This window comes from Aulonocara stuartgranti (genome assembly GCF_965226115.1).
Source record: "Aulonocara stuartgranti genome assembly, chromosome: 22".
Classification (NCBI taxonomy): domain Eukaryota; kingdom Metazoa; phylum Chordata; class Actinopteri; order Cichliformes; family Cichlidae; genus Aulonocara; species Aulonocara stuartgranti.
In genome coordinates, this window is record NC_138957.1 from 13215912 (window position 1) to 13240934 (window position 25023).

Consider the following 25023-nt stretch of genomic DNA (forward strand, 5'->3'; position numbering starts at 1 on the left):
ACAATGATTAGCTCACATAGGACTGGCTGAAAACATTTAAATGAGCTGGGTGTGTTGGGTAGCATCTCAACAGGGAACCAGGGAACAATTTGCGGGTTCTTTTGGATTATTGTGATTTTTGGTGTGCTGCACACAAATTTCACACTTAGAGAAAATAAAAAGACTCAAAAATAAACATTTGTGAGCAAAAAGAAAAATTAAGCTAGAAAATACATAAAACTTCAGATGGCAAAGAAAATACTGGCGTTCAATTAAATGTGACAAAGTGGTGATTTTTCCAGGGTGTACCCAACCTCTCGGCGTGTGACAGTCAGGATAGGCTCCATGTCCTTCACAACCTTTATTCAGGTAAGTGGAAGAAAATTGATGAATGGGAAGTTGACATTTTTACATGCAATTATCTCTAGAAATTTGCTAAAAGCTGTTTATATATTTACAGTATTAGAAACATTATACTTGTTAAAGTTTACGTTTTTAAACCAGAGAATAAAAAGTCTTGTTTCAAGTGGATCGCTCTTTCCTTTAATCGATTTAAGATGGCCAAATAGCACAAGGGCTAAATTCCAAAGGTGAATCAGTTAATGGTTTCCCAGCATAATAATTTCCCCCTTGAAGCTGAACGAGTGGAGTCATTACTTCCTTCCTTTGACTTTTAAGTTACTTTCCGCCACTGACAGAAGCATTGTTTCACAAAAAGAGGTTCGACACAGTTGCTCAGAACTGAACGTGAAACAGCGCTGACACAGACAGAGTTCAAGTGTTTTCTTTCTTCTTCTTTTTTAAAGTAAGAATTAACTAACTTCATGAAAGCTCCTTTTTGATAATTCCCAAATAGAAGCTGTAAAAATTTACTGAAACATCACTCAAGGAAACACCTGGAGCACACAAACTTCTTTATCACATTTTTTCAGCAGGACTATTATTATTACTGTTTTGTTTTGTTTTTTTAAAGTGTGCAAATCCAGACTTTCTAAAATGAAAGTATTGAGCACATGGTTCCAGACAATACAACTAAGCAGCTTAAACATCCTGGGAGACCGCCCACAATGCTGGCTTATGTTCTGTCACATATCATCAAAGGTTCCAGCAAAGTCCTGTCGTTCTTCTCTTCTTTTATGACAGCCGGACTTCCTGTCTCTATAAACAGAAATGATCAAAAGGAGTAAAAACCCCCAAAAACCCAGACAGGTCTGTAACATGAAAACTGGTCGTGGAATGACAAATGACATTTGAGTGACTTAATAACAAAGTCGCAATTATATACATTTACCATACTGGCACAACCAGATGTATGTAATCCATCCAAGTCTGTTTTCAAATCACATAAAACTTTGTCAGATTAAAGACTGAACACTCAAAGGTTCTACAATAAGGTGTTCTAATGACAGTGGATGGCTTAAGTTATTGATAAAAAGCATGCACATGCACCATCAAGTAGATGATTGGAGAATTTGGTACAGCCTTTGATTATGTAGAAGAAATAATTATATTCAAGCTACTAAAAGTTTCCCAGTGTTCACCCAGGCAAGTTTTTGCTGTGGATTTCCATGAGAGTGGAGCTGAGCTGAATAAGGAAGAATGTATGATTCAATGATCACCCTCTCTTCTGCTCTCAGTGCACAGTCCTCCAGCTGAAAAAAAAGGTCAAATGCAAGTCTATCACAGAAACAGGGGATTAGCTCTTTTCAGGTCGGTTCCTGTTCAGAGCCGCTTTAGGTGTGAACTCCAGTTTCTCTTTGAGGCTCAGCACCTTTGTGCTGTCCATGCCCACTTGCTCCTGCAGCTTTCTTTCTTCCCTCAGTTCCTGGATGCCTTTCTCTTCCTCTCTGGATTTGGGGGTGCCCCTGATGAACCATTCCAGGTGATAGCCCACTGCTCCGACCACAAAAGCCACAGGGAAGGTGACATACGGAGCATAGGTCCGCAACGCTGTCCACACTACAGGCCACATGACTGCATGCAGCTCTGGGATCCCAGGTGCTTCAAGAAAGGAGGAGAAAAAAGGTATGTTATTGGTTGTCTGTCGCTTAATTTGCTCACGTCCAACTCTGCATTTTCCTGCTGTGTACTAGAACAAGTTTGCATAATTCTGAGCTCAAAGTAACTTTTATTCACTATATGTGTTATTAGTGTAGCTCTTCACTTCATTCAGTGTCAGAAACAAACAAATACCTAGATTGATTTGAGCAGCAGTGGATGGAGCGTCTGTGCTCATAGCACAGAAACATAATAGGTCACTTTTAGTAACTTGCCGTGAACATTTATAGCTTATTAGGTCTGATTTTACTACTTCAAAATTGCTGCCCTTTTTGTTTAAGCTACTGACCCCTTGTGGCTTTAATTCAATTCTGATTAGTGGAGAAATCTTGTAACTTATAGGATTCATCTAACTCAGGGGTGCCCAATCCCGGTCCTCGAGAGCTACCGTCCTGCAGCTTTTAGATGCATCCTTGTTCCCACACACCCGAATCAAATGAATGGCTTGTTATCAGGCCTTTGCCAAACATGATGGCATGCTGGAGAGGTAATCAAACCATTTGATTCAGCTGTGTTGGAGTAGGGATGCATCTAAAAGCTGCAGGATAGTAGCTCTCGAGGACTGGGATTGGGCAGCCCTGATCTAACTAATTACCAACAAACCCAGATCAGCATAAAAACCCTGTTTTTTTGCTTAGATAAATCAATGACTCACTCGCAGACTGCTATGTGCTATTTAAAAACACAGCATAGAGCTTACTGAAGAGAAATTATTTTGGATAAAATTAACATGACTTAATGTGTCTACCCATTTCTGAAATACTTTCTTAATGTGCGAAATAACTGAGGCCAAAGTGCACATGAGGACGTCGTCAAACACCAGACAGTATAATGAGTACGTCTGTGTCCTTCCAATGCCCTCTTTCTCTTAAGCCCGACCAGCAACACAAGTAGCAGTAACAGCCTTCGACTTCTAGCATCAATTCATGCTAGCTACTGATCTTTCGTGCCTGATTAACCTTTAATACAAGTTGAAATATCCCGGTAATTTTTACTCGTTTGGGTGTTTCATGAGAGCCGAACTCAAGAGGTATTCTCAACAATTCACCAGTTTACATTCAAACATATTGCGTTTCCCAGCTTTGCATGACTCTTTAAAGTTATATGATAAAATTCGCTACGGAGTACGCCAGTATAAATTATAAGTCCAGTCATTACACGCTATATGATATGAATGACTGAACTTGATTCGACCAAATCTAGCACAACGTAGAAGTCTAAAACGATAACAATGAAAAGAATTAACGCTAACGTAGTGTTACCAAACCTACCGTGCGAAAGTCATGTAAGAAAACTGAGAGCTGCTACCGGCTAGTGTGCTTTCTGTTTACTTCAAAAAGACAGCTCGAGGAATGATAATTCAGAGCACAACATACATTCACCGAGCTTTTGTGCCTGCCTACAAACACTCAAATATTTAGGGGGGAAAAAGCCCCAAATGTCGTAAGTACTCACCTTTACCGCTAGCACGTTGGTACTGTAGTGACGCAATTTCCGTGTCAAAGTCTGTATCCTTCCTGGTTTATCGTCATTGGCTGGCGAACTTCGCGTAGACGTAACAATATCTCACGGTGTTTTAGCGCCTCTTAGCGGTAAAAATAATACGCTACACTACTTTGACATTTGTACCGAGTAGAGAAAGTGCATTGTGAATGATCAGTACCATTTACTGCTGACATCCCATAAATTACATAATAATATAAGAAATAAATAAAAATAGAAAAAAACAAGCAAATAATGAAAAACCACCATTAATTCATAATCTAATCAACATACCTAGCCTAAAATACACGAGACATTTGTCCAGTTCTTAGCACTAGTTAAAAAAACAAAAAACAAAAAGCAGCCACCTCTTTCTGTGTTTAAAAATTCGGTGGTATTTTTCCCCACAAATACTCTCAAGAAATCCTCACAAAAGGCTGACAGATCTGTCACCAGCATTGTGCTACACACTGACAAGGCGTGAGCTACCCCCTCTTGTATGACAAAACCATCAAGTGACAAGATAGTTTTCTTTTAGTTTAAAAGCACTTTCAAAAGCTTAGTGCGTTGCATAAAATCGCAATTTAAAGTTTAGGGTTTTTTTGGCTGCCTGTGAGGAATGCAGAGAAAATAATACATTTTAGTCACAGAGTAGGAAACCATACAGTTCAGACTTGGCTACACGAGGCAAAAATATTCCTCTATGCTACTGTTGTTTCTGGGTAGTAAAAGGGTATATGATTGATGATACTGATATTTCAGCTCCTGGGCCAGCTTTACCAATGCTGGGCACAAAGCTGATCCATAGCAGTTGGAATGCAGCCTGTCATAAAGGAATGACCATCTCTGACTCCATGGCTGTTTGTGCAGAGGCAAAGAGAGGGGATTATAAAGCTAAATCAAAATTTGTTATCATTACTTGCAATGCTGCTTAGAACTGTGTGGGTGATTACGCTTCATGCTTCAAAATTATTCTCTTAAGCAGTTCCTCCCTCTGTGCTGTCCATCTTGTAGTTGCCAGAATTGGAATTTGATCAGTCCTGTCAAATAAAGTGAAATGTGCTCATCGCCTGAAGGAAAACAACATCACTAGTGCCAGTTCTGCTTTAATAGCAAACTTGGCAGTGACAGGATTATTTCATCAGTTCCTGTTTATTAGCAAATGAGATTTAGAGTTGCACTAGCCAAAATTTCAATGTAAAAATACAACCACCTTATCAATCCAAATCACAAAGGGAGACTGACAGAGTGGCTGACTGAAGCCCTGTAGACCTGCTCTCCCCAAGTTAATTACAGATGTCAGGCATGGTCAGCAGTGGGAAATTTTTCTCATTACCTGAAAATTGACAGACAAGACTTTGGTTAAATCACTGCTGAATCAGGGAAGCCTGAAAAAGCGTGTGGCACAGCTCCTCAAGCACGGTGCATTTTTGGCCACGGCTCCAAATCTGCCGAACTCAGTGTTTTGAAAACAGTCCAGATGCTAAACATATGTCAACAAATGCAGGGGGTGGTGGCAGGGATGTGACACATATGACACAAAGTGCCCTAAGGGATCAGTGACAGCTACATTTAGCCCTGGATTAACATGCAGGGAGACTGCTAAGCAGGAGATGGGTGTAGAATATGACCAAAAAAGATGCACAAGAGAATTTGATAGATTGCCTCTGATTTGGGATGAAGCTGGGGGACTCGTGGCACAGGCTGTCAGAGGAACAGATGGTGAGTAAAACGAAGTGCCAAATGTGGAAAGGAAAGACAGAGACTTCTCTGAGTCGGGTTTGAATTTCAGCTAATCAGAAGTGCTTTTAAAGAAAATCCAACCTCGAAACATTCAGGGCTCACTAACAGAAATATTACAAACTCAACCTGTACTTGATTGACTGCATTTCACTGTAATATTAATGAATTCACTCTGTGCTTAATTATTCTATTAATATGCATGCAATATGCATTCAAAACTGGTGGCGAACTCATTCATACATATGAAAATTTATTTGCTTTTGGCATTACAAACCATCATGACATGTTTAATGAGCTAAGAATATATACCTCAGTGGAGTGTATTATTCATATATCAAAGATAAATGTACTGAAGTAAAAAAACAAGAAGAAACCAAAGGATACAGTGAGGCACAATTTTATCCATCTTATCTTACTGCGAGCTGTTAAAAATAGTGACAGATTTGAACTATTTTACTTTCAGTAGAAGTTCTTATACAGATTTCCTAACAGACTTTATATTGAAGTAATATGCAATATCATGTACATTTACTGAAAGTAAGTACCTTCTGGAAATACCCTTGATGTGCATAAATTTAAAAGGCATTTGAACAGTTTTATGGCACAAGAACACATTAATGCTGCTTGTGTGCAAATTCACAGGGAAAAGTACAAGTAAATACTTTTCACATGTCACCAAGGCAACCAAGGTAAACTGTTTTGGCATCCTGCTGACTTCCCAGTAAAATTTAAAGGGGCGATATTATCCTCATTGCAGTACTACTTTTTAATTCTTGGATTCTGTTTTAAAGTGTGATTCATGCACAGTCACTCCAAAGTAACCCAATCTTTATTTATTTTATAATGAAACTTGCTTCATACGTTGGCTGAAACAAGCTGCTTCACCTCCCTTCACTCCTACCTTCCTTCTGATTGGCAAAGTGTGTGACCATTCTGTGTGCATGAGATGACCATATTAGTTAGGGGTGTTCACTTTGATTGACATCACACAGGTAAATGTTAAAGAAATGATTGAAATGAAGTTATTAGAGCATTTTGAAGCCAGAGGCTTTGGCTCAGAGTCTCCTTGCATATATGTTACCCTATTTTTTTTTATTTATTTTTTTTTAAGCTTTGGCCATTTTTAATATGAACATCCAATATTTCAACATTTTAACAGTATAAATATGATGAAGCGCCATCCTATAAGCTAACCTGTGAAACCTTTAGCTCCATTTAAAAGAGCCAGTGGACTTTATTCAGGTATATGTTGCTGAGCTTTGTCTATTTACAGCAATAAGCCACGCAACAACATGGACTGGCATGATGTATACATAGCAGCATGTGGGGGCACTTATGGCGAAAAAGGGAGCGACTGTGACCTGAACATGGAGTGAGGCTGTGCAGAGGGGCAGTCGGTGGAACGGGGCTCACATGAGCCTGGTGACAGCACTGGACAGAAAGTCCTCATAGCTGAGGCGGATGTTGCCCGTCATGCTCGTGTCTCTCTCCCGAAACACTTGAGTCATGCTCTGAAGTTGCGTGCACACGTGGATGAAGCGGTCCAGCTGTATGCCGGGTCGGGCACCTCGCACGGTGAAGCGCTGGACCAGCGTCTCTGAAAACTGGGGGCTGAGGTTGTAACCCATCTGAGCGAGGGCTGAGAAGAGAAAGTGACATATGTGCATATTTGCATTTATATGATTGGATGAAATGATTTAAGTCATAGACTTTTCTCAACATGTTGTCAAATGTGCAAACACTGATACCTTGTTGTAGTTCCATGCCACTGATACATCCTGAGCGATCTCTGTCATACTGCTGAAACATCGCTCTCCACCGCTGCATAAAGTCCCACAGTGCTGAGAAGCCAAACAGGTCCATTCGACCAGACCGCGTCTTGTCAAACATGTCTAACAGAAAACACAAACACACGGGCTCAGCCAAGCAAGACAAAGAGGCTTTTTTTTTTTTTTTTTGTAAAGCAGAACCACTAAGCTCATCCTTCATCATCATGGATCTTCTCCTTGTGCTACTTCAAAGCAGTCACACACTTCTCATTATGGTAATAGAAAACATTAGTCACCGCCTGTAAGCACAACTGGAATGTAGGGATAGTTGTGCAACAACAATGGGAACAGCGACAAACATGACTCAGTCATTATTTAGGCTGACTCCTGGCGGCATAAATTTCTCCCTGTTTTAGAAACTCAAGACATTTCTGTTTACAAGCTTGATAGATTTAGGGAGGTACTTCCATCCATCCATTTATTTTCTACCACTTATCTGGGTCTGGGTCCCAGAGGGCAACAATCTAAGTATAGTGAGTGGGGAGTAGAGTACTCCTATATAAATCCAGCCTACTTCCTTTTTCCCACTACTTCTCTATGCATTTGTTTGTCTAAATAAACTTTTGCCTCCTTCTGCCGTAGCCATTCAGGTCACTGAGAGTATTTTACATTGTTAAATAGTGTGTCATTCTGCCTTCAGCAACACTATAAGAGCATTCACAACCAATTCATCAACACAGCACTACCTCACGGCCTGTTGAGCATTTTATTTAGCTGCTGCTGGATGACTTACTGATCATCATGAGGCAAGTCTCGTCATTAAAGGAAGACCAGTTAGAGTTGACAAGTGCCTGCTTGAGCTCCTTTAGGTTGATGAAGCCACTGCGATCAGTGTCAACACTCTGGAACCACTGGTACGCCTCTGGGTTAACACCAGGAGGGATGTTACCTACACAAAGACAAAAAAATAAGTGCGGTAATGAGACAGAGAAGGAAAGAAATGCGTTCTGACTGACTTTAAAGATTCCCATGGCTTCAAATTTGTTTTCCAAGCTGTTTCCACTGCCGTTCATCTCTTTTTCACCAATCCGTCTCAACCACCTAGTATGATTTATTCTCTTTATTATTTCCCCTCCTCATATTTTCTACCAGTTATTATTTCACTAAACCTCTCAGGATTTTCAGGAGTAGTGAACAAGTGTGGGGGAAAAAAAAGGAAAAGAAGAAGAAATATTCTTGGAAATGAAGCGACTACCACACTCCAATGCCAAATAATCATTTATTTATCAGGAGATGAAGAAACGCTCTTCGGCTGTCTGACAGTTGAAACTGTGCTGAGTCTGTCAAGAAGAAAATTGATCATAAAAAATAATACATCTATGCTTGGCTCAGTCTTTTGGTGTTTAGAAGCACCAATTTAGAAAAGAGCAGTGTATAAAATGACTAGTTAGAAAAAATCGACTTCATATGCAAGTGACACACCAAACAACTCCTACAGCTAATTACATTCTATATGCACTTTGAGTTTTGAAATGTTATTTGCTGTGTGGGTAAGAGAGCATACCAACTATAACACCTCTTAGTGATGACTGTTATGCCTGATATTATTTATACTTATTAAACATGTAGTGTGCAACATTTGTTTCTCTAGCTTTTTATCGCTAATGTCTGAATGCTAGTAGTGTGACATTTTTAAAATATGAGGCCTTTTGTGACTCTCTGTTTGCTCTAATAGCCTGTGGACTGATTTCTATGTGAACTATTCAGTAAATTCTCTGTACACATCTTCAACTATGTGACACACATGCTCACTCCTGAGTGCCTTAAATAAATATCCATCTTCCACTGCCAGTATCAAAAGCGAGCAACAAAAGCTTTTGGTAGCTTAGAAGGGGAGCCCACTGGAGTCCGCCCGGCCAAACAGAAATTTGGTTTGCTGGTCACCTGGTTTTTGGGATCAAGTCTGTACTGAAACCTGAACGGTTATCTGGTTAATATTAACTAACAGTAGTGTCCTTATTAACACTCAGGTAGTGGACGTACTTTCTGAAGTAGAAAAACTAATGTATTGAGCTGTCAGCTGTTAAATTGTATGAAACTGTAATTCATGTATTTTCACCAAAGAACAAGAGATTCACCAAATTGAATTTTCTTGGCTGATTCCAGTTGTTGTTGTTTTAAAGTGTAACCTGCCAATACCAATATTTGGCAATTTGATTTGGATTTTTTTGTTTTTTTTCACAGAAGTTTAATTAAAAGCATATGCAATCAATAAAACAACTTTTTCTTTCAACCTTTGCAAAATATTATTTTCATAATAAAATAAATAACTACACTGCAGTAAGTTACAAGATCTTCTCTGACTTAAACAGTTGAAAATGAAGTGCTCTGGTACTGGAAAGAGGTGCAAATAATTAACTAAAAATGAGGTACTGTACACCCACCTTTACCTAATACATTTTCTTTACTTAAACCCCCCCCCCCCCCCCCCAAAAAAAACAGTAACAACAACAAAAAAACTGGTGCTACAGATTTATTTAACAAAATAAAGTTCAGTTACTTGGATCATTTTCCAGTATGTTTATAAATTAACTAGATAACAGGACATCAATCCTTTTCTCTTTTTCACTCATCTCCATAATTTTCTTCATAACTGATTCGATCTTTTGCTCATACCGAGGCTGCTAGCTTGTGGTTGGCTCTAAGGTTTGGATAGCTTTAGCTTTTTTAAAGCGTCCATGTTCAGCTAGGTGAGGGTGATTTACATGGCTGATTAATAGGAAGGAACAGGAACAGAATAGGAAGGACAGAACCTTTCAGTCTGTGCCACTACGCCTGTGGAGCAGTTTACTACCACAACTGATTTTAGTTGACCTTGTTCATTCTTTTAAAAAGCAGCAAACAAAAACATTTCAGTTTAAACAGGCTTTGTGTTGAGAATTTATATTTATTTTAAAATAAATAAAAATTTAAAAATATTTTATATAAATGTAGTCATTACCAATAATAGGGGCCGATAGATGAGTAGGTATAAATTAGCTATGCAACATATATCTGGCATTGATAACCAGAGTCAACTATAATGAGTCAATTAAACTGATACTGAGTATGTACCCTGGTATTTCAGCTGTTGTACATCTGTGAATGCAGCATACGTATGATACTGCAACACAGTCTCGTACACAGCTCATGTAAGTCTCATTGCCATTTTGCCTGATGTTCTGCTTCCACAAGCTGCATGCAAATGTGAGCAACAGAACAGGAATTGCATTTCATCTGACAGTTAGACGGGGCCCCTTTAAATACATATTTGTTTTACAATATGGAAAAAACAAAGAAGGGATCCAAATAACCTTCCTGCAGTTAGTAAGGCAGTTTGTATTCTTCTAAAGGCTACATGTCCAACCTTAGTTATACAGGTTCAGGTTTCATAAATAGCGGCTGTGAAAATGAAGGTGCAGATAGGGTCAAAGGTTGACAAAAAGCCGTCTCGAGAAGAGGCCATTATCTGGAAAAAGGAGGTGTTAGAAAAATATGGTGTGAGTTGAAGGAAGCAGTAGAGGGGGGACTGATTGTCAGAAAAATGAATGGGGAGAGAGGGACAGGTGACACTTGAGGGCAGACCCTTGATGGATTTTGTCCCTGTGGGGACTGATCGTAACATAGGCTATCAGGTTCTGACTTAGGCTTAGCCACTACTGGAAACAGTGTAATCACACACACGCACACACACAAACACACTCTTTGCCCATCTGTCTCTTACTCTGTTTAGCCCTCACTCAGTATTACCGGAGTCATCACTCCAGCCGTGTAATCCTGCTGAGGGGCACAAACTGAACCCTGTCTCTACAAGACTGTCTGGGAACGCAAGTCATTTTCTATCCATCATCCCAGCGGAGAGTGAGGGGGGAAGCAATGTGGAAGCAGAATCAGAGTCTATCTGCAGTCTCCTTGTGTTCAGTGTATGCCTGCTTAAATCCTACAGGCAGAGCTACCACAGATGCTTACAAAGATATGCTCTCGTCTCATAATTACCTGCAGGACCATAGTTTGCATTAGGTCCCCCATATGGTTGTCCACCATAACCCCCATAAGGCCCACCAGGGGCACCACCTGGCCCTGGCCCATATTGCCCTCCATGACCTGGAACTCCATAACCACCATAGGGGCCTCCTGGTTGACCTCCAGGACCTCCGTAAGGAGCTGATGGTGGAGGCCCATAGGAACCTCTGCCTGCACCGTATGGCGCACCCTGTGGCGGGTTGACTCCAACTGGATAGCCCTGCAGAGGGACAAAAAAGCAAGGGTCACTAAACCCTATAATAAACAGGCTTACTGCTTCTGCAGTAAAAGAGTCTGAGGACAACAGAGACACAAGATACTTCAGGTATGGCTATTCGACTATCTTCTCAAATTCTGTACTTAAGTTTAGTTTTAAGGTCATGTATTTTCCGTTGCCTTGGATCCTGCTACTTTGTACTCCAATTGTTTAACATTTCAGGGGAAAATATGTAATCATTAGCCACAATACTAAAATCAGCTGCTCAATATTGTATAGCCCCCCTCTGTGCCTGCAAAACAGCTCTGACATAGTGAGGCATGGAAACAGGATCTCTAGTGGATTCTTGGAGTCCTGTAGATTGTCCGCTGCGGCCTCCACAGATTGTGATCGTTCCTGGGAGCATCCAGTGGATGATCAACTAGACTGATTTGGGGGACTCTTTCTTGTACCTCTCATTCAGCAGTTTTTGCAGTGTACATTGCACCTCTAGGGTTGAATGCAACTAACTGGTAATACCTTAACCTCCTAAGACCCGAACTCTTCCACGACATGCATTTTTAATTTCTCTTTGATATTTGGGCATATTGGGGCCCAATGAATGTAAAAACAAAGAATTACCAGATTTTTTTTTCAACCTTATTTTTGTTTTTAAGAAAAATAAGAGCCACATATGAGGATTTTGATAGAACAGTAGCAGTATAATGCCATCGTAAGTGGATATCAAGCCCATGTAGAGCAAAATTGAGTATTTTAGTCTAAATAACCCAAAATGTGATGTCCACGTATGTGGACGCCAGGTCCTAGGAGGTTAAGGCATAAGCAGGATTGTGTTGTCTGTAGCAATGTTTAAGTGGGTTTAGTATAAAGGTTTGATCTGGACTCAGAACTCATAGAGCCTACAACCCTAGAGTTCCTATGGCCATGCCACAGACAGCAGTTTATTTGGCACCAATGAGAGCTGCACAATATGAGGAAAATATTTTTTGTTTAATTAAGTTAAATGTTGCATACTTATTTGAAAGTTACAATCAGCTTGTAAATTAAGATTTTGCCAGCAAAACATGTAATTGGTTTATAATTATGAGACTGCTCATGTGAAGTTACCTATAGGACACAGAGGTGGGTAATTTTTTGTGATAGGTTAAAACAAAACAACAAAAAATACAGCTGTATTTTGGTAGTGTATTAGTGGTTTTAAATACTTTTCAGGCAAAGATCATTAAACATGTGAAACAAAGTCTTATTCTAGCCTTTCGATGATGTAATCAATTAATACAAGAAAAAAAGATTCACGAATTAACTAAAAACTAGACGTACAGAAGCTTAACGACGCCATAATTCAAGCAAAATAAACTAGATTGGATCCCACTGTGCTGATCAATGATTCGTTTGTTGACATAAAACGGCTCAACTTCTTTTATATGGTAGGTAATTAAGGTTAAAACTTACTTACACCATAATTATGTGTTTGAGCAAAAACGATGAGTTACCTCTACTTTCAGATGAAACCCACCATGACTGTTATCAATTCAAACGAGGAAAACTAGAGTAGTTACGTTTTGCTGAACCACAAGACCAAATTTAAAAGATAAACACTGAGTAACCCGCTATTTCCTACCGAAATGTTGCTAAAGAATAGCAACAGTTTACCGTGTAACACTTAGCTAACCACAGCAGACAAATGAATAACCGAAACTACTTGCGGTGCTGTTAGTTACGTCACATTGGTCAATAAAAGAGAAACTCAATAAACAACATTAGTATGTTATTATGAAGACAAAAACAAAATATAAAATACGGGAATTCAATACCTGTCCGTAGTGGAAACTCATATTTGACAGCCTTTACTTCCTACAACGAAGCATCCGTAAGGGCAGATACGGCGACGTCCAGTTTCCGCTTACCATTGGTGCATTGTCCTATCTATCAAAACCGCACCCGTGTCCTCTGCTTCTGATTGGACGGTAGTGTGGAAACTCGGATGACGCCAGAACAAGTAAGGCGGGGTCATATGTAAAGCTTTGTGTGAAGCCGATTGTGAAGTAATTTGTGAGTGACTCAGCGTGTAATCCTAAAGTGAATATAAGGTTCACTTACAGCATGTAGTCTTCCCAACTGACCTGGTAACCGCTTGATAATTGTGAAATGCATGAAAACAGACACATACACAAACATTTAACAGTGAAAAAACTTTATATATTGCAACAACCCCACCCCCTCATCATTTAAAACAAACTATAATAGCTGTAGTCTTACTTCATTATGGTTGACAATGGTTCTTGTGCAAGAATAAAAGAGATTTCCTTCAAATCTCTTCATCTCCACTTACTGTGTTCAAGAACGTGCTGTGCTTGGCCAGTCACAATTTACTATTGGCTAATGATGCACAGGCTACATAAAAGCATGAATACAGAGACACACTCATACAGACACAGAATACATGCACAAAAAATAGCTTCCTCTTTGACCCACAATTTTGCTGTCGATGCATGCTGAATTTCGTTTAACATGGTAATATTTACAAATCACGGCGTACTTCTTTTGTTTTCCATGAGCAACAGTTTTGCAAGCAGTAGGAGGGATTCATTTGCTTCCAGTGGCACCTGGAGTTATTCAATTAGCTTTTCAGAGTAGCCCGAGCAACATGGTTCTTATTGCGTGGTTGGTGTCGCCTCAGTCTTGATGTTATTCAGGTTCTGGTTAGACACTGTTGGATCCACTCTCAAAGATGATCTAGACTTGTGCCTTGAATGAGGTGTTGACGATGACTTCAACTCACGAGTCTCTTCATCTATTTTGTCAATGATTCGTTTCTTGACTTTCTTGCAGATGAAGTAAAACATCTCAAAGATACACATCAAGATGCAGACAGCAGAGGACACCACCATGAAGAGAGTGAAGATTTTCTTCTCTGTGGGGCGGGATACGTAACAGTCCACTATGTTCGGGCAAGGATCCATTGAACACTTTAACAAACGGGGTAAGTCGAACCCTTCGTGGATGTAATACAGGATGTAGAGGAAAGCACCGTCAAAACTTGCCTTTAAAATCAGGCTAACCTATGAGAAAACAAATGAGTGTTAAAGTAAAGTAAAGTCCAAGTGATTTCTCAGTTGATAATGGCTGTGTTTGGCAGGATAAATTTTAAAGGTTCAGTAATTACTGTAACTTATCTCAGCCACTTGTTCAAGCTCTTATTATGATGTTTAGCCAGTTACAAAAAAAAAAAAAGATAAGTGACCCTATGTAAAATTTGTAACCTAAGTGAGGACTCTTCATCCTGATCATCTAGAAAAGGAAGATTCGTGATATTACCAAATACCAAAATAACCAAAATCAGTTAAAACAAACTGAACATTTGGTATTATATGGCTGTTTAAAGGAAGAAAGAATCGAATGACTGCAAATAGAGATGGGCTCTCTCCAAATATCGATAATTAAGGCTAGTCTCAGTATCAGATTGATACTAGGATGATATGATCTGTACTTTTTTTCTGTCCTCTAATTTCAGTATATGTATATATGTAGAAATGTTTGGAAGCATTTTTGTGCTGACTGTTACATCTATTTTTCTATAGTCTAGTTTAGGTAGGTAATATTAGTATCTTGGTATCTGCATCTGCAATACTTGATATTGGATAGATACCAAAATACCACCACTCTTGCAAAGTCATCACACATACAACTTCACATCAGTTTGGAGGTGTGGTGAAGCTTGTTGCTCATGCAGTACAATTGCTAATCTCCTTCCATGTGTGGCATACACAACATAACTGGAATTAAACATTAGCACCCTTCATTCTTACCAGGTATGTCCACCACAGCCCTCCACGTTTCTTCCCAGGGCGGGCATACATGTGTTTACCCTCATGGGTGGTGGTGTACTTTAAGTCCTTCATCTGTCGATATTTGACATGGGCAACAACCATCAGTGACGGGCATGTGACGAAAATGAGCTGCAGGGCCCACAGACTGATGTGGGAGATGGGGAAGAAGTGGTCATAGCACACGTTGGTGCAGCCTGGCTGTCTAGTGTTGCATTCAAAGTCTTTCCTTTCATCAGCCCACACCCGCTGAGCCGCCACCACAAACACCATCACCCGGAAGATGAAGACCACTGAGAGCCAGACCCGACCGAACACTGTGGAGTAATTGCTGACCCCACTGATAAGGGCCTGCAGCCAGTTCCAGTTCATGACAGATGCCCTAGAAGGGGAAGTGAAATCTGAGGAGTATGATTGATCTCCTCAAGAGATCAGGTGGAATGAAGTTCTTGATCCAAACCTGACCAGTCAAACAAGAAAATATATTAGAAGAATCTTTGTGGTTAAAACATTGAAACAGTGTCAGTCAGGGATTTGTAACACACCCACAAACACACACACTTGCTAGGAGTCATTTAAAGGCTACTTCAAATACTCAAATTTTTTCAAGCTCCAAATAGCCAGAATATATCATTCTATGATATTCAATTACATTCTGTTTTATTTATTTACTGCCAAATCACAACAATAATTGAACAGCAAGGTCAATTCTCTACAATAAGACAGAGAAAACCCCCAACAATCGTATGACCTGTTTGAGAGACTGGTTTGGCGATAGTGGGAAGGAAAAACTTGCTTTTGACAGGCAGAAACCTCCAGCAGAACCAGGCTTAGAAAGGGCAGCCATCTGCCATGACTGGTTGGGCGTGATAGGAGGAAGACATGATAAACACCAGCTGTGGAAGCCAGAGATTAATAATACCTAATGATTAAATGTAAAGAGGTGTATAAACATATGGAGAGTGAAAAAGGTGAGTGAAGAAAAAAACAGTAAGTGCATCATGGCAATTCCTCCAGCAGTGTCTGTCTCCTGAGTTTTGGTCCCGGTTCCATAGAAGAGGGGCCTGAAAGCTAAAGGCTCTAATTCCCATTCTACTTTCAAATACTCTGGGAACCACAAGTAACCCTTCAGTCTGAGAGCAAAGTGATCTATTGAGGTGATGTGGTACTATGGGATCTTTAAGATAAGATGTAGCCTGATTATTCAAGACCTTGTGTGTTAAGAGAAGGATTTTAAATTTATTTTTGAATTTATTAATGAGCAAATGAACAAAAGCCAATATGGGAGAAATATGCTAGTCTTTTCAGTCCCTGTCAGTATTCTTGTTGCATTTTGAATCAACTGAAGACTTTTCATGGAGTTTTTCAAACATCATAAACATAATAATGAATTACAGTAGTCCAGCCTAGAAGTAATAAATGCATGAACTTTCAGTTTCACTCTGAGACATTGGATGTTTCTAAATTTAGAGATATTGCTCAAAAGCAAGAAACCAGTCCTACATAATTAATTAACATGCGCACTGAAGATCTTATCAAAAACGTCTCCAAGATTTCTCACAGTGTTACTGGAAATCAAGGTAATGCCATCCAGGGTAAGTATCCAGTTGGATATGTATTTCAAAGGTTTTTAGGGCTGATACAATAGACATATTAAGGTTAGTAGTCTCTGAGTTCAAGCTGATTTAAATCCTCAGGTCAATTTTGCGATGCTTTCAGTGGGTGCGCCACTGTGTATGAATGCGTTTGTCTGAGTAATTCAACAACAGTAACTATGAAGCCACTGCAATTTTTCTCTGGTATTGTTTCCCAAAAGTAACGCATACAATCACAAACAAGAAAACTGTTCTGAACAACTGATAAGCCAAAAAATGAAGTTTGAGGAATCAAGCTGTTGTGACCACAAATACGATTTTGTTATTCCTTGTTATTCTTTTGCTTTTGCTTTTGGTTTATAATCTACCTGCCATCAGTGAGTGAGTCACCATCAAAGCTCCTCTTTGCGGAAAGAACCAAACCCACACCTGCAATATTATGAGTGAGCTGTTTGAAAGGACATCTTTGTTATCCCATAATTTTGGTTAAAATATTAACATGTGCATTTAACTGTCCAAACTTTAAAATTGTATGTATTCTGAGAAACATACACAGTTTAGGATTTTTGAAAGTTTTGAAACATTTTAATACAAGACATAAAGAAGTTCTGCTGTGCTACAAACAGGTTTCAAAAACAAGAAACAAAAGCTTCTCTTTCACATTTACATCTCATTCTGGTAAATGCACACAGCCTGACAGGGAACATGTTGGATAATAGCTTCACTGTCCACTTTTCTATTTCAGTTCTGTCACATCTAATCCCGACTATTTGAATTCAGAAACACTTTCTCTCATCTCAGCATCACTATAGAGATATTGAGCTGTCAAATCAGTTGCTATTTTCTCTATTATCCAGCATTCCTGACTATTAAATTACACAGCATAAAAAGACTTGACTCAATGAATGCCTTCAGAATCACAACATGGGCTACTGAAGGCAAGACACATTCAATTACTGCAAAAGTTGCCTACCTTTTACCTCGCCTTCTGATGGACAATACAACCAGCAACATTAATCTCACAGTGTGCCTCAGCCGGGGCCTCAAGACGCAGATGTTCGGCCGCCATCAGGATGATTCTTAAAGGAAATCTTCTGGCATCATCTTAAAAAAAGAGCTACAGATGCTTAAAGGATTTTTAAACACACAGCGTTGTCACTTCATCGCGACAATGCAGACAGCTTTCTCAATTTGCCCCTGTCGTAACTAAATGTCTTAAAGAGACTAGGGTAAATTAACATCCATAAACATAACAAAGATTACACTATGGCTGCAGTTTGATGCATGAACCAATATAATTCAGACTCTATTCTGGCACTGCCACAGAAGTTTGAATACAACTTGCTCTACAGGTTGAGCAAGTTGCCACCTTACCACTCTAACTCTGCTGCGCTCACTCTGTGGACTCCTTCAGAAAGCAGTTAAAAACATTTATTTAATCCATTTTTCTGTTAATATTCTTTTTTAATTTCTCTTTTTCAATTGATTTTATTATAACGTGGTGTTCTACTGATATTAATTGTGTTTTAATTGTCATACAGCCCTTTTATGTCTCTGATAAAGGAGCTATATAAATAAACATACTTATATTACGTTTCAGTACATCAATAATACATTGTCTGTATGAGTCAAAGCTCCTAGCTAACAAGGTGAGGTGGAGGTTACATTGTGTGGCTTTTGTCTTTTCTTTTCCACTTTTCATTCCACCATAGCTCTTTCTTAGTTTTCGTGAAATTCACAAATCTTGCCTTTAAAAAAACCCACTTTCAGCATGACTTTCTTCCATTTTTCAAGATAGCATGAATCATTTGGAGGAATAAAGCACAAGTAATCCTAGTGTAGTTTTTTTTGCACTGCTTCCAGTTATCTCTCTTTACAAATCGTATTCTTTTGCACGCATCAGGGCTGAGCTCTTCCCTTTGCACATGATACAACAGGAACAGACTGAGTGACATCCGTGCCCTTTTTTTATTGCCAGCCCCCTTACAGTTATCTTTTGTCCTCTTCCTTTCCTGTATTAGTCTGAACTTAAAACAGAACTCAGCAATTCGTCTAAATCACACCTTTTTCCTTGATTAATTAATTTGTGCAAATATAGACAAGTATAAAGCACCTTACCCTGGGTGCAGGGAGCATCATTACATGAGTGCTGAGTGAATGTGATGTATCAGCTGCTCTTGACTCGATGCTCACTGATTCTGTCCCACCTGATCTTTTAAGGGGGCTGGCTTTAAGGTGTGGCCTTGCTGGTAAACATGAAGAGCAAGAGAAAGATAGGTGGAGCATCGCTCACATGAATGATGTAGATAGTATGCGTGTTAGGCATGGAAAAAAAAAAAACTCTGCTCCAGGGAAATAACAGAGAGACAATTTCAGAGAAATGGAAGCGAAACCAGATAGCAGCACAAAGTCAGATAGGGCTGCCACAGACGATTATTCTGATATTCGCCTAGTCACCGATTATTTTCAGATCATGCCCCATTGAATGTATATAAAGATTGTCTTTATATTTCTGATCTTTTAGAACCTCATATTCCCTCTTGCAGCCTGGGGTCGTCTAATCAGAGGCTGTAGGTATTCCCCCAAACGCGTTTTAAAACCAGAGGTAATAGCTCTTTTAGAGCGTTGGCCCCCAGGTTGTGGAATTCTTTCCCTCCATCTTTGAATTGCCTGGATTCTATTTATTCTTTTAAATGAGTCTTTTTAAATAAGTCTTATTTGTTTAGACTAGCTTTTAACTAGATTTGTGCTGTATGTTTGATTGTGCTGTTTTATGTTTATCTGTTTTATATTATTGTGAAGCACTTTGTGGTTTTTATCCTGTGAAAAGTGCTATATAAATCAATAAAGTAAAGTAAAGTAAAGTAAAGTAAAGTAAAGTAAAGGACGTAAAACGGACAGCTTATTGCACCAGCATACATCTGCTCTTATATAACTATCAATAGCTTACAGCTTGAAAGGTTTAAGGTATGTGCTAACTAAAAATAAAGGCAAGATAATAGTTTATTAAACTTTTAATGAAATTTGCAGATTGTCTCGGTGGAATGTAATAAACGCAACCGTCTATCAAAAATATAACAGGACATTGGAGTAAATTCTCGACCATTTCACACTTCTGTTTAATTAGTTTTCTGTTTGACGCATATTCTGCTGTGTGAAAACTATAACTTTAATGTCAGCTAAACTGAGGATTTATTCAGGAACAAATAAAACACTGAAAAAGCCAAACAATAACATTTTTAAGTTATCTAAGTGACTTATATATCATATTTAAACTGAGTAGCAAAAGACCACGGGGTGGTGGGAGTCTGGATTGTGGTTGAAGGTATTTTGGACCATTCCTCTTTACAAAACCTCTCTAGTTCATTCAGGTTTGATGGCTTCCGAGCATGGACAGCTCTCTTTAACTCACACCACAGATTTTCAATAATATTCAGGTCTGGGGACTGAGATGGCCGTTCCAGAACGTTGTACTTGTTCCTCTGCATGAATGCCTTAGTGGAATTTGAGCAGTGTCGAGATGAAATATTATTTTACATTCATAATCTATGTTACTATTCATGATCCTTATTATTACTGTTGCATCATTTATGATTTATCATTGTTGTCATTTCATTGACACATTTATTGAAACTGGTGATGTTATATTAAAGTCTGTATTTCAGGTGTTAGCATAAGCACATAATCTTTCATTGCAGGTGCAACTGTAATCATGTTATACACATATTACATAATTAAAGGGTTGAAGCTCGGTCAAGTTAATTAATGGTTTGAAGCTACGGGCAGCGCGATGTCTGGCCGATCAATGGAGCAAAGTTCAGCTATTGAAAGGTTGCCTACATGTTTACAGTATAATTTACTACATATTGCCTGTGTGCATTCAGCAGGCTGCACTGGAGTTTGCCTGGTAACAGATGACGTAGAGGGGGGTCATGCACTTAGATTAATGACACAGACACATAGCCTGTCTGGGTAAACTAATTGCAAGTGTTGTTTAAGTCTAGACAAGTAGAATAACAGGAAGCATCTGGAGGAACACAGGAAGTAGCGGTTCCTTTTTAGAATATGTACTCGCTGGAGTTACTGGTCATCATAAGTATAAATATCACACCCACCTATTGTCAGGCGGGAGATGGAACCTGATGTTTTGCAGAGCCTATCTTCACCACATATATGTGTTTTAATAAAATCATTTGTGTTGACCCACTACGGACTTTCAGTCGTATGTCTCTTCCTCAAAATTCAAACCGCGACAGCAGTGTTTGGGGTCATTGTCTTGTTGAAAGATCCAGCCCTGGTGCAGCTTCAGCTTTGTCACTGATTCCTGGACATTGGTCTCCAGAATCTGCTGATACTGAGTGGAATCCATGTGTCCCTCAACTTTGACGAGATTCCCAGTCCCTGCACTGGCCACACAGCCCCACAGCATGATGGAACCAGCACCATATTTTACTGTAGGTAGCAGGTGTTTTTCTTGGAATGCTGTGTTCTTTTTCCTCCATGCATAACGCCCCTTGTTATGCCCAAATAACTCAATTTTAGTTTTATCAGTCCACAGCACCTTATTCCAGAATGAAGCTGGCTTGTCCAAATGTGCTTTAGCGTATCTCAAGCGACTCTGTTTGTGCTGTGGGCGGAGAAAAGGCTTCCTCTGCATCATTCTCGCATGCAGCATCTCCTTGTATAAAGTGCACCGAATGGTTGAACGATGCACAGTGACTCCATCTGCTGCAAGATGATGTTGTAGGTCTTTGGTGCTGGTCTGTGGGTTAACTCTGCCTGTTCTCACAATTCGTTGCTTCTGTCTATCCGAGATTTTTCTTGGTCTGCCACTTCGAGCCTTAACTTGAACTGAACCAGTGGTCTTCCATTTTCTTTGAGACAGCTTTCTGTATCCTTCCCCTAAACCATGATGGTGAACAATCTTTGTCTTCAGGTCATTTGAGAGTTGTTTTGAGACCCCCATGTTGCTGACCCCCTTAAATACTCTTTCTCATTATTGGATTCACCTGTGTATGTAGGGGCAGGGGTCACTGAGCTTACCAAGCCAATTTGAGTTCCAATAATTAGTTCTAAAGGTTTTGAAATCAATAAAATGACAACAATGCCCAACTTTATGCACCTTCTTGATTTTGTTTAAACAATTATTGCACACTTTCGGCAAATCCAATAAACTTCATTTCCTTTCTCAAATATCACTGTGTGTGTCTCCTATATGATATATTTAACTGACATTTTTTTTATTGTAACAACCAACGATTTAAACAGGAAAATAATGACTATTGACACGGTTGCCCAAACTTTTGCATCCCACTGTAAATCCTACTACTTATTCCTGCGTCTTTCAGGACCTTACAAAGCTTCAAACAAGGCATCGACGATTAAATTAGTCGTCGAAGTAATTGTTACTAGTTGACTAATCGTGGCAGCCCTAAAATAAGAAATAATGCGAAAAGTTATAATGATGGTGGATAACCAGACCGATCCACATGATGTTGCATGTGATGTAGAATGGATGCAAATCAGCACATTATAATACAGAGCGTCTGATCTGCGACAGCGCAAGGACCCAGTCTCTGTTTTTAGGCGTTTAACCTTTAAATCCCACTTAATTGCATTTACTGCCCTACTGCTGTGCACAGTGATGATTGCACAGTGTAAATAGAAAACAAATGTCCAGGCTGCACTTTCTTCATCCACTCAAAGAGAAACTCTGTTACAGTATTTTGAAGTTAAAAAGCACCAGGGAAACCAAAGCTGTTGGACAAACCTATGGACATACCAGTGTGTGGACATAAAGTAAACCTAGAGAATGCTGATGCTCCACCATTTTATTAAACTTTTTCCTTTCTTTTTTTAGTTAAACAAGAGGAAGGGGTGGGGGTGTGGGGGATGAGAGAGAGGCAAGAAATGTTAAGTAGACAGAGAACAGAGACTCTTATCTCTCTTATTAAAACCTAGCAACCACATCATCTACAGCCGTGCCGGCTGTAGATGATGTGGTTGCTAGGTTTTGCTAGGTTAAGAGGCCACAGAAGTGGTTGTCAGTAGTGATATTACCGCATAAAAACAAGCTATTATGGGATGTAATTGTACTGACTTATAGATTTTAACATTTAAAATACAAGTGCACATTTTGGTCAAACTGCAATTAAAGCTCTGTGGTCACTTGCAGTTCTTCCCTGCTGGGTTTTCTGCTGAGCCGCCCAGTTCAACGTTGCGGGTGCTCAGCCAATCAGAGTTTGCCTGTTTAACTCTGCACTGTGAATACACGCAATTCTGAAAATCCAGAAAGAAAGAAATAAACTGCTGCTCCAACATACCACACTGTAAAAAATGACGGATGCCACCACAGAGTCATAGGTCTTTAAAAGCGCTCCCTGGACTCCAAATGACCTCAGCCGCCTCAGCAGGTCGAGTCTGCTCTGACCCTTCCTGTAAAGTTCATCAGTGTTGTGGCTCCAGTCTAGTTTATTATTCAGGTGAACACCCAGAAGAGTATCAAGAATGAAAATGTATCTCACTGAGACAGTAGATGAATATATCACTTCATGTTTTTCTTCCTGAACACCTGGCAGAACACATTTTAGGCTAAAGAGAAACCTGTTTCCTAACTCCTCACAAGAAAGTGCAAAAAGTCTTGTAGAAATGGGACAGTTGAACCAAATGAGCAAATCACTGGATAAACACTGCTGGAAAGCACCATTTATATGTATATCCTGAAATGTTAGTTTACATCCTCACAGCTTGGATAGTCTGCATACCATCTAGCAATAGATGCATGGAAAAGTCTTAATGTCCCTGCACTGAAAGATTATGCGTAATTGGCTGAGAATGTGAAAGCATATTTTCAAAATGACAAAGCTACTAATTGAGTGCCAAAGCCCCATTAGGGAATGCATGAAATAAAACATTGGAATAGGAACAACATTCCTTCCCCAAAAGTCCCTCAACTGGGCTCTTAATAATAGTAATAATAATAACAACTTTATTTATAAAGCACTTTCAAACAAAGTGCTGAACAGTTTTTTGAAGATAAAAAGACAAATACATAAATAAAAGTAGTGCAGAAAAAACAATACAACTTAAAAACTGATAACATTTAAAAACTGATAGGCATAGAATTAAGACACATAAGATAGAGTAAACAAGTGAGTCTTTAATTTGACTTTAAAAACCTTCACAGAGCATACTGCCTACCTAATATCTTGAGCGAGGTTCTTCCACAAAATGGGGCACGAAAAGAAAAAGCATGCTCCCAAATAGTCTATTTTCTGGCTTTAGGAACTTTTAGAAGGCCAGTATCCTGAGATCAGAGAGCTTGGGATGGAACAGAGGTGCCAAAGGTCAGAGAGATACAAAGGTGCCAAACCATTTAAAGCCTTGTAGATGAGCAACAAGACCTTATAACCTGCTCAAACTTCACAAGGCAACCAGTGAAGAGATTTCAGTAATGGGGTAATGTGCCCAAATTTCCCAGTTTTGCTGGAGATTTAGGAATTAAAATATCAAATACAATTCCTAAATGGTCTAAAATAGATAAAACACAAGTTTCAGTCATTGATACATTCAGTCCATAACCCAAGACAAAGTCTAGAGTGTGGTCTTTAGGTGTTGGCCCAGACACAAATTGTGTGAAATTTGTTAATTAATCTTAATTAATCTTAATTCAAGTATGCAAATTAAGATTTTGCCAGCTCTTGTGGAAGTTTTCATTTAATAAATCCTAAATGGCGAGCGGTAGCCACCATCCTTTAATAAAGAACAGAACAAAACCAAGCTTGGTGAGAACAGCCATCACAGGGCAAATGACCAGCAGAGCCTCTCCCAAGCCTGGCACAGCCCTGGGTTTAAATACCTTCCACAGAACAAAAGACAATACACAGCTGAGAGTTCACAAACATGTGGGATCCCCCCCCCCCCCCAACTCTCTGCCTCACCCGGCTGTTTAATGGCTTATTCCAGCCTTTTGATGATGTAATCAATTAATACAAGAAAAAAGATTCATGAATTAAGTAAAAACTGGACGTACAGCAGCTTCACAATGCCACAATTCAAGCAAAATAAGTCAGATTGTATTCCAATGTGTTGATCAACACAATGTGTTGCCTCGTTTGTTGACATAAAACAGCTCAACTTCTTTTATATGGTAGGTAATTAAGGTTAAAATTTACTTACGCTGTAATTATGTGTTTTAGCAACAGTGATGAGTTGCCTCTACTTTCAGATGAAACTCACTATGACTGCTATCACTTCAAACGAGGTGAACTATACTATTTACGTATTCCTGA

At 39.3% G+C, this 25023-nt stretch overlaps 3 protein-coding genes across 5 annotated transcripts; all 3 read right to left on the reverse strand.

Moving 5' to 3' along the window:
* Nucleotides 1–325: 325 nt before the first annotated feature.
* smim12 (small integral membrane protein 12) lies at nucleotides 326–3579 on the reverse strand. 2 transcript variants are annotated; one of them, XM_082522455.1, is made up of 2 exons: nucleotides 3493–3579; nucleotides 326–1980 (listed from the first exon to the last, which is right to left on the reverse strand). In XM_082522455.1, the coding sequence occupies exon 2, from the start codon at nucleotides 1949–1951 to the stop codon at nucleotides 1676–1678; it is 276 nt and encodes a 91-aa protein (XP_082378581.1). In that variant the 5' UTR covers nucleotides 1952–1980; nucleotides 3493–3579; the 3' UTR covers nucleotides 326–1675. The 2 variants fall into 2 exon arrangements, with proteins under 2 accessions (XP_082378581.1, XP_082378582.1); XM_082522456.1 differs by lacking the exon at nucleotides 3493–3579 and adding an exon at nucleotides 3309–3448.
* Nucleotides 3580–5498: 1919 nt separating this feature from the next.
* pef1 (penta-EF-hand domain containing 1) lies at nucleotides 5499–13234 on the reverse strand. The gene is made up of 5 exons (XM_082520327.1): nucleotides 13125–13234; nucleotides 11067–11313; nucleotides 7825–7980; nucleotides 7011–7154; nucleotides 5499–6901 (listed from the first exon to the last, which is right to left on the reverse strand). Exons 1-5 carry the CDS (start codon nucleotides 13143–13145, stop codon nucleotides 6672–6674), a joined length of 798 nt encoding a protein of 265 aa, XP_082376453.1. The 5' UTR covers nucleotides 13146–13234; the 3' UTR covers nucleotides 5499–6671.
* Nucleotides 13235–13487: 253 nt separating this feature from the next.
* On the reverse strand, nucleotides 13488–18933 carry LOC309698242 (gap junction beta-5 protein-like). Of its 2 annotated transcripts, XM_082520559.1 has the most exons (4): nucleotides 18851–18933; nucleotides 17706–17836; nucleotides 15120–15597; nucleotides 13488–14372 (listed from the first exon to the last, which is right to left on the reverse strand). In XM_082520559.1, the coding sequence occupies exons 3-4, from the start codon at nucleotides 15507–15509 to the stop codon at nucleotides 13965–13967; spliced, it is 798 nt and encodes a 265-aa protein (XP_082376685.1). In that variant the 5' UTR covers nucleotides 15510–15597; nucleotides 17706–17836; nucleotides 18851–18933; the 3' UTR covers nucleotides 13488–13964. The 2 variants fall into 2 exon arrangements, with proteins under 2 accessions (XP_082376685.1, XP_082376686.1); XM_082520560.1 differs by having other exon boundaries at nucleotides 15120–17836.
* Nucleotides 18934–25023: the final 6090 nt, after the last annotated feature.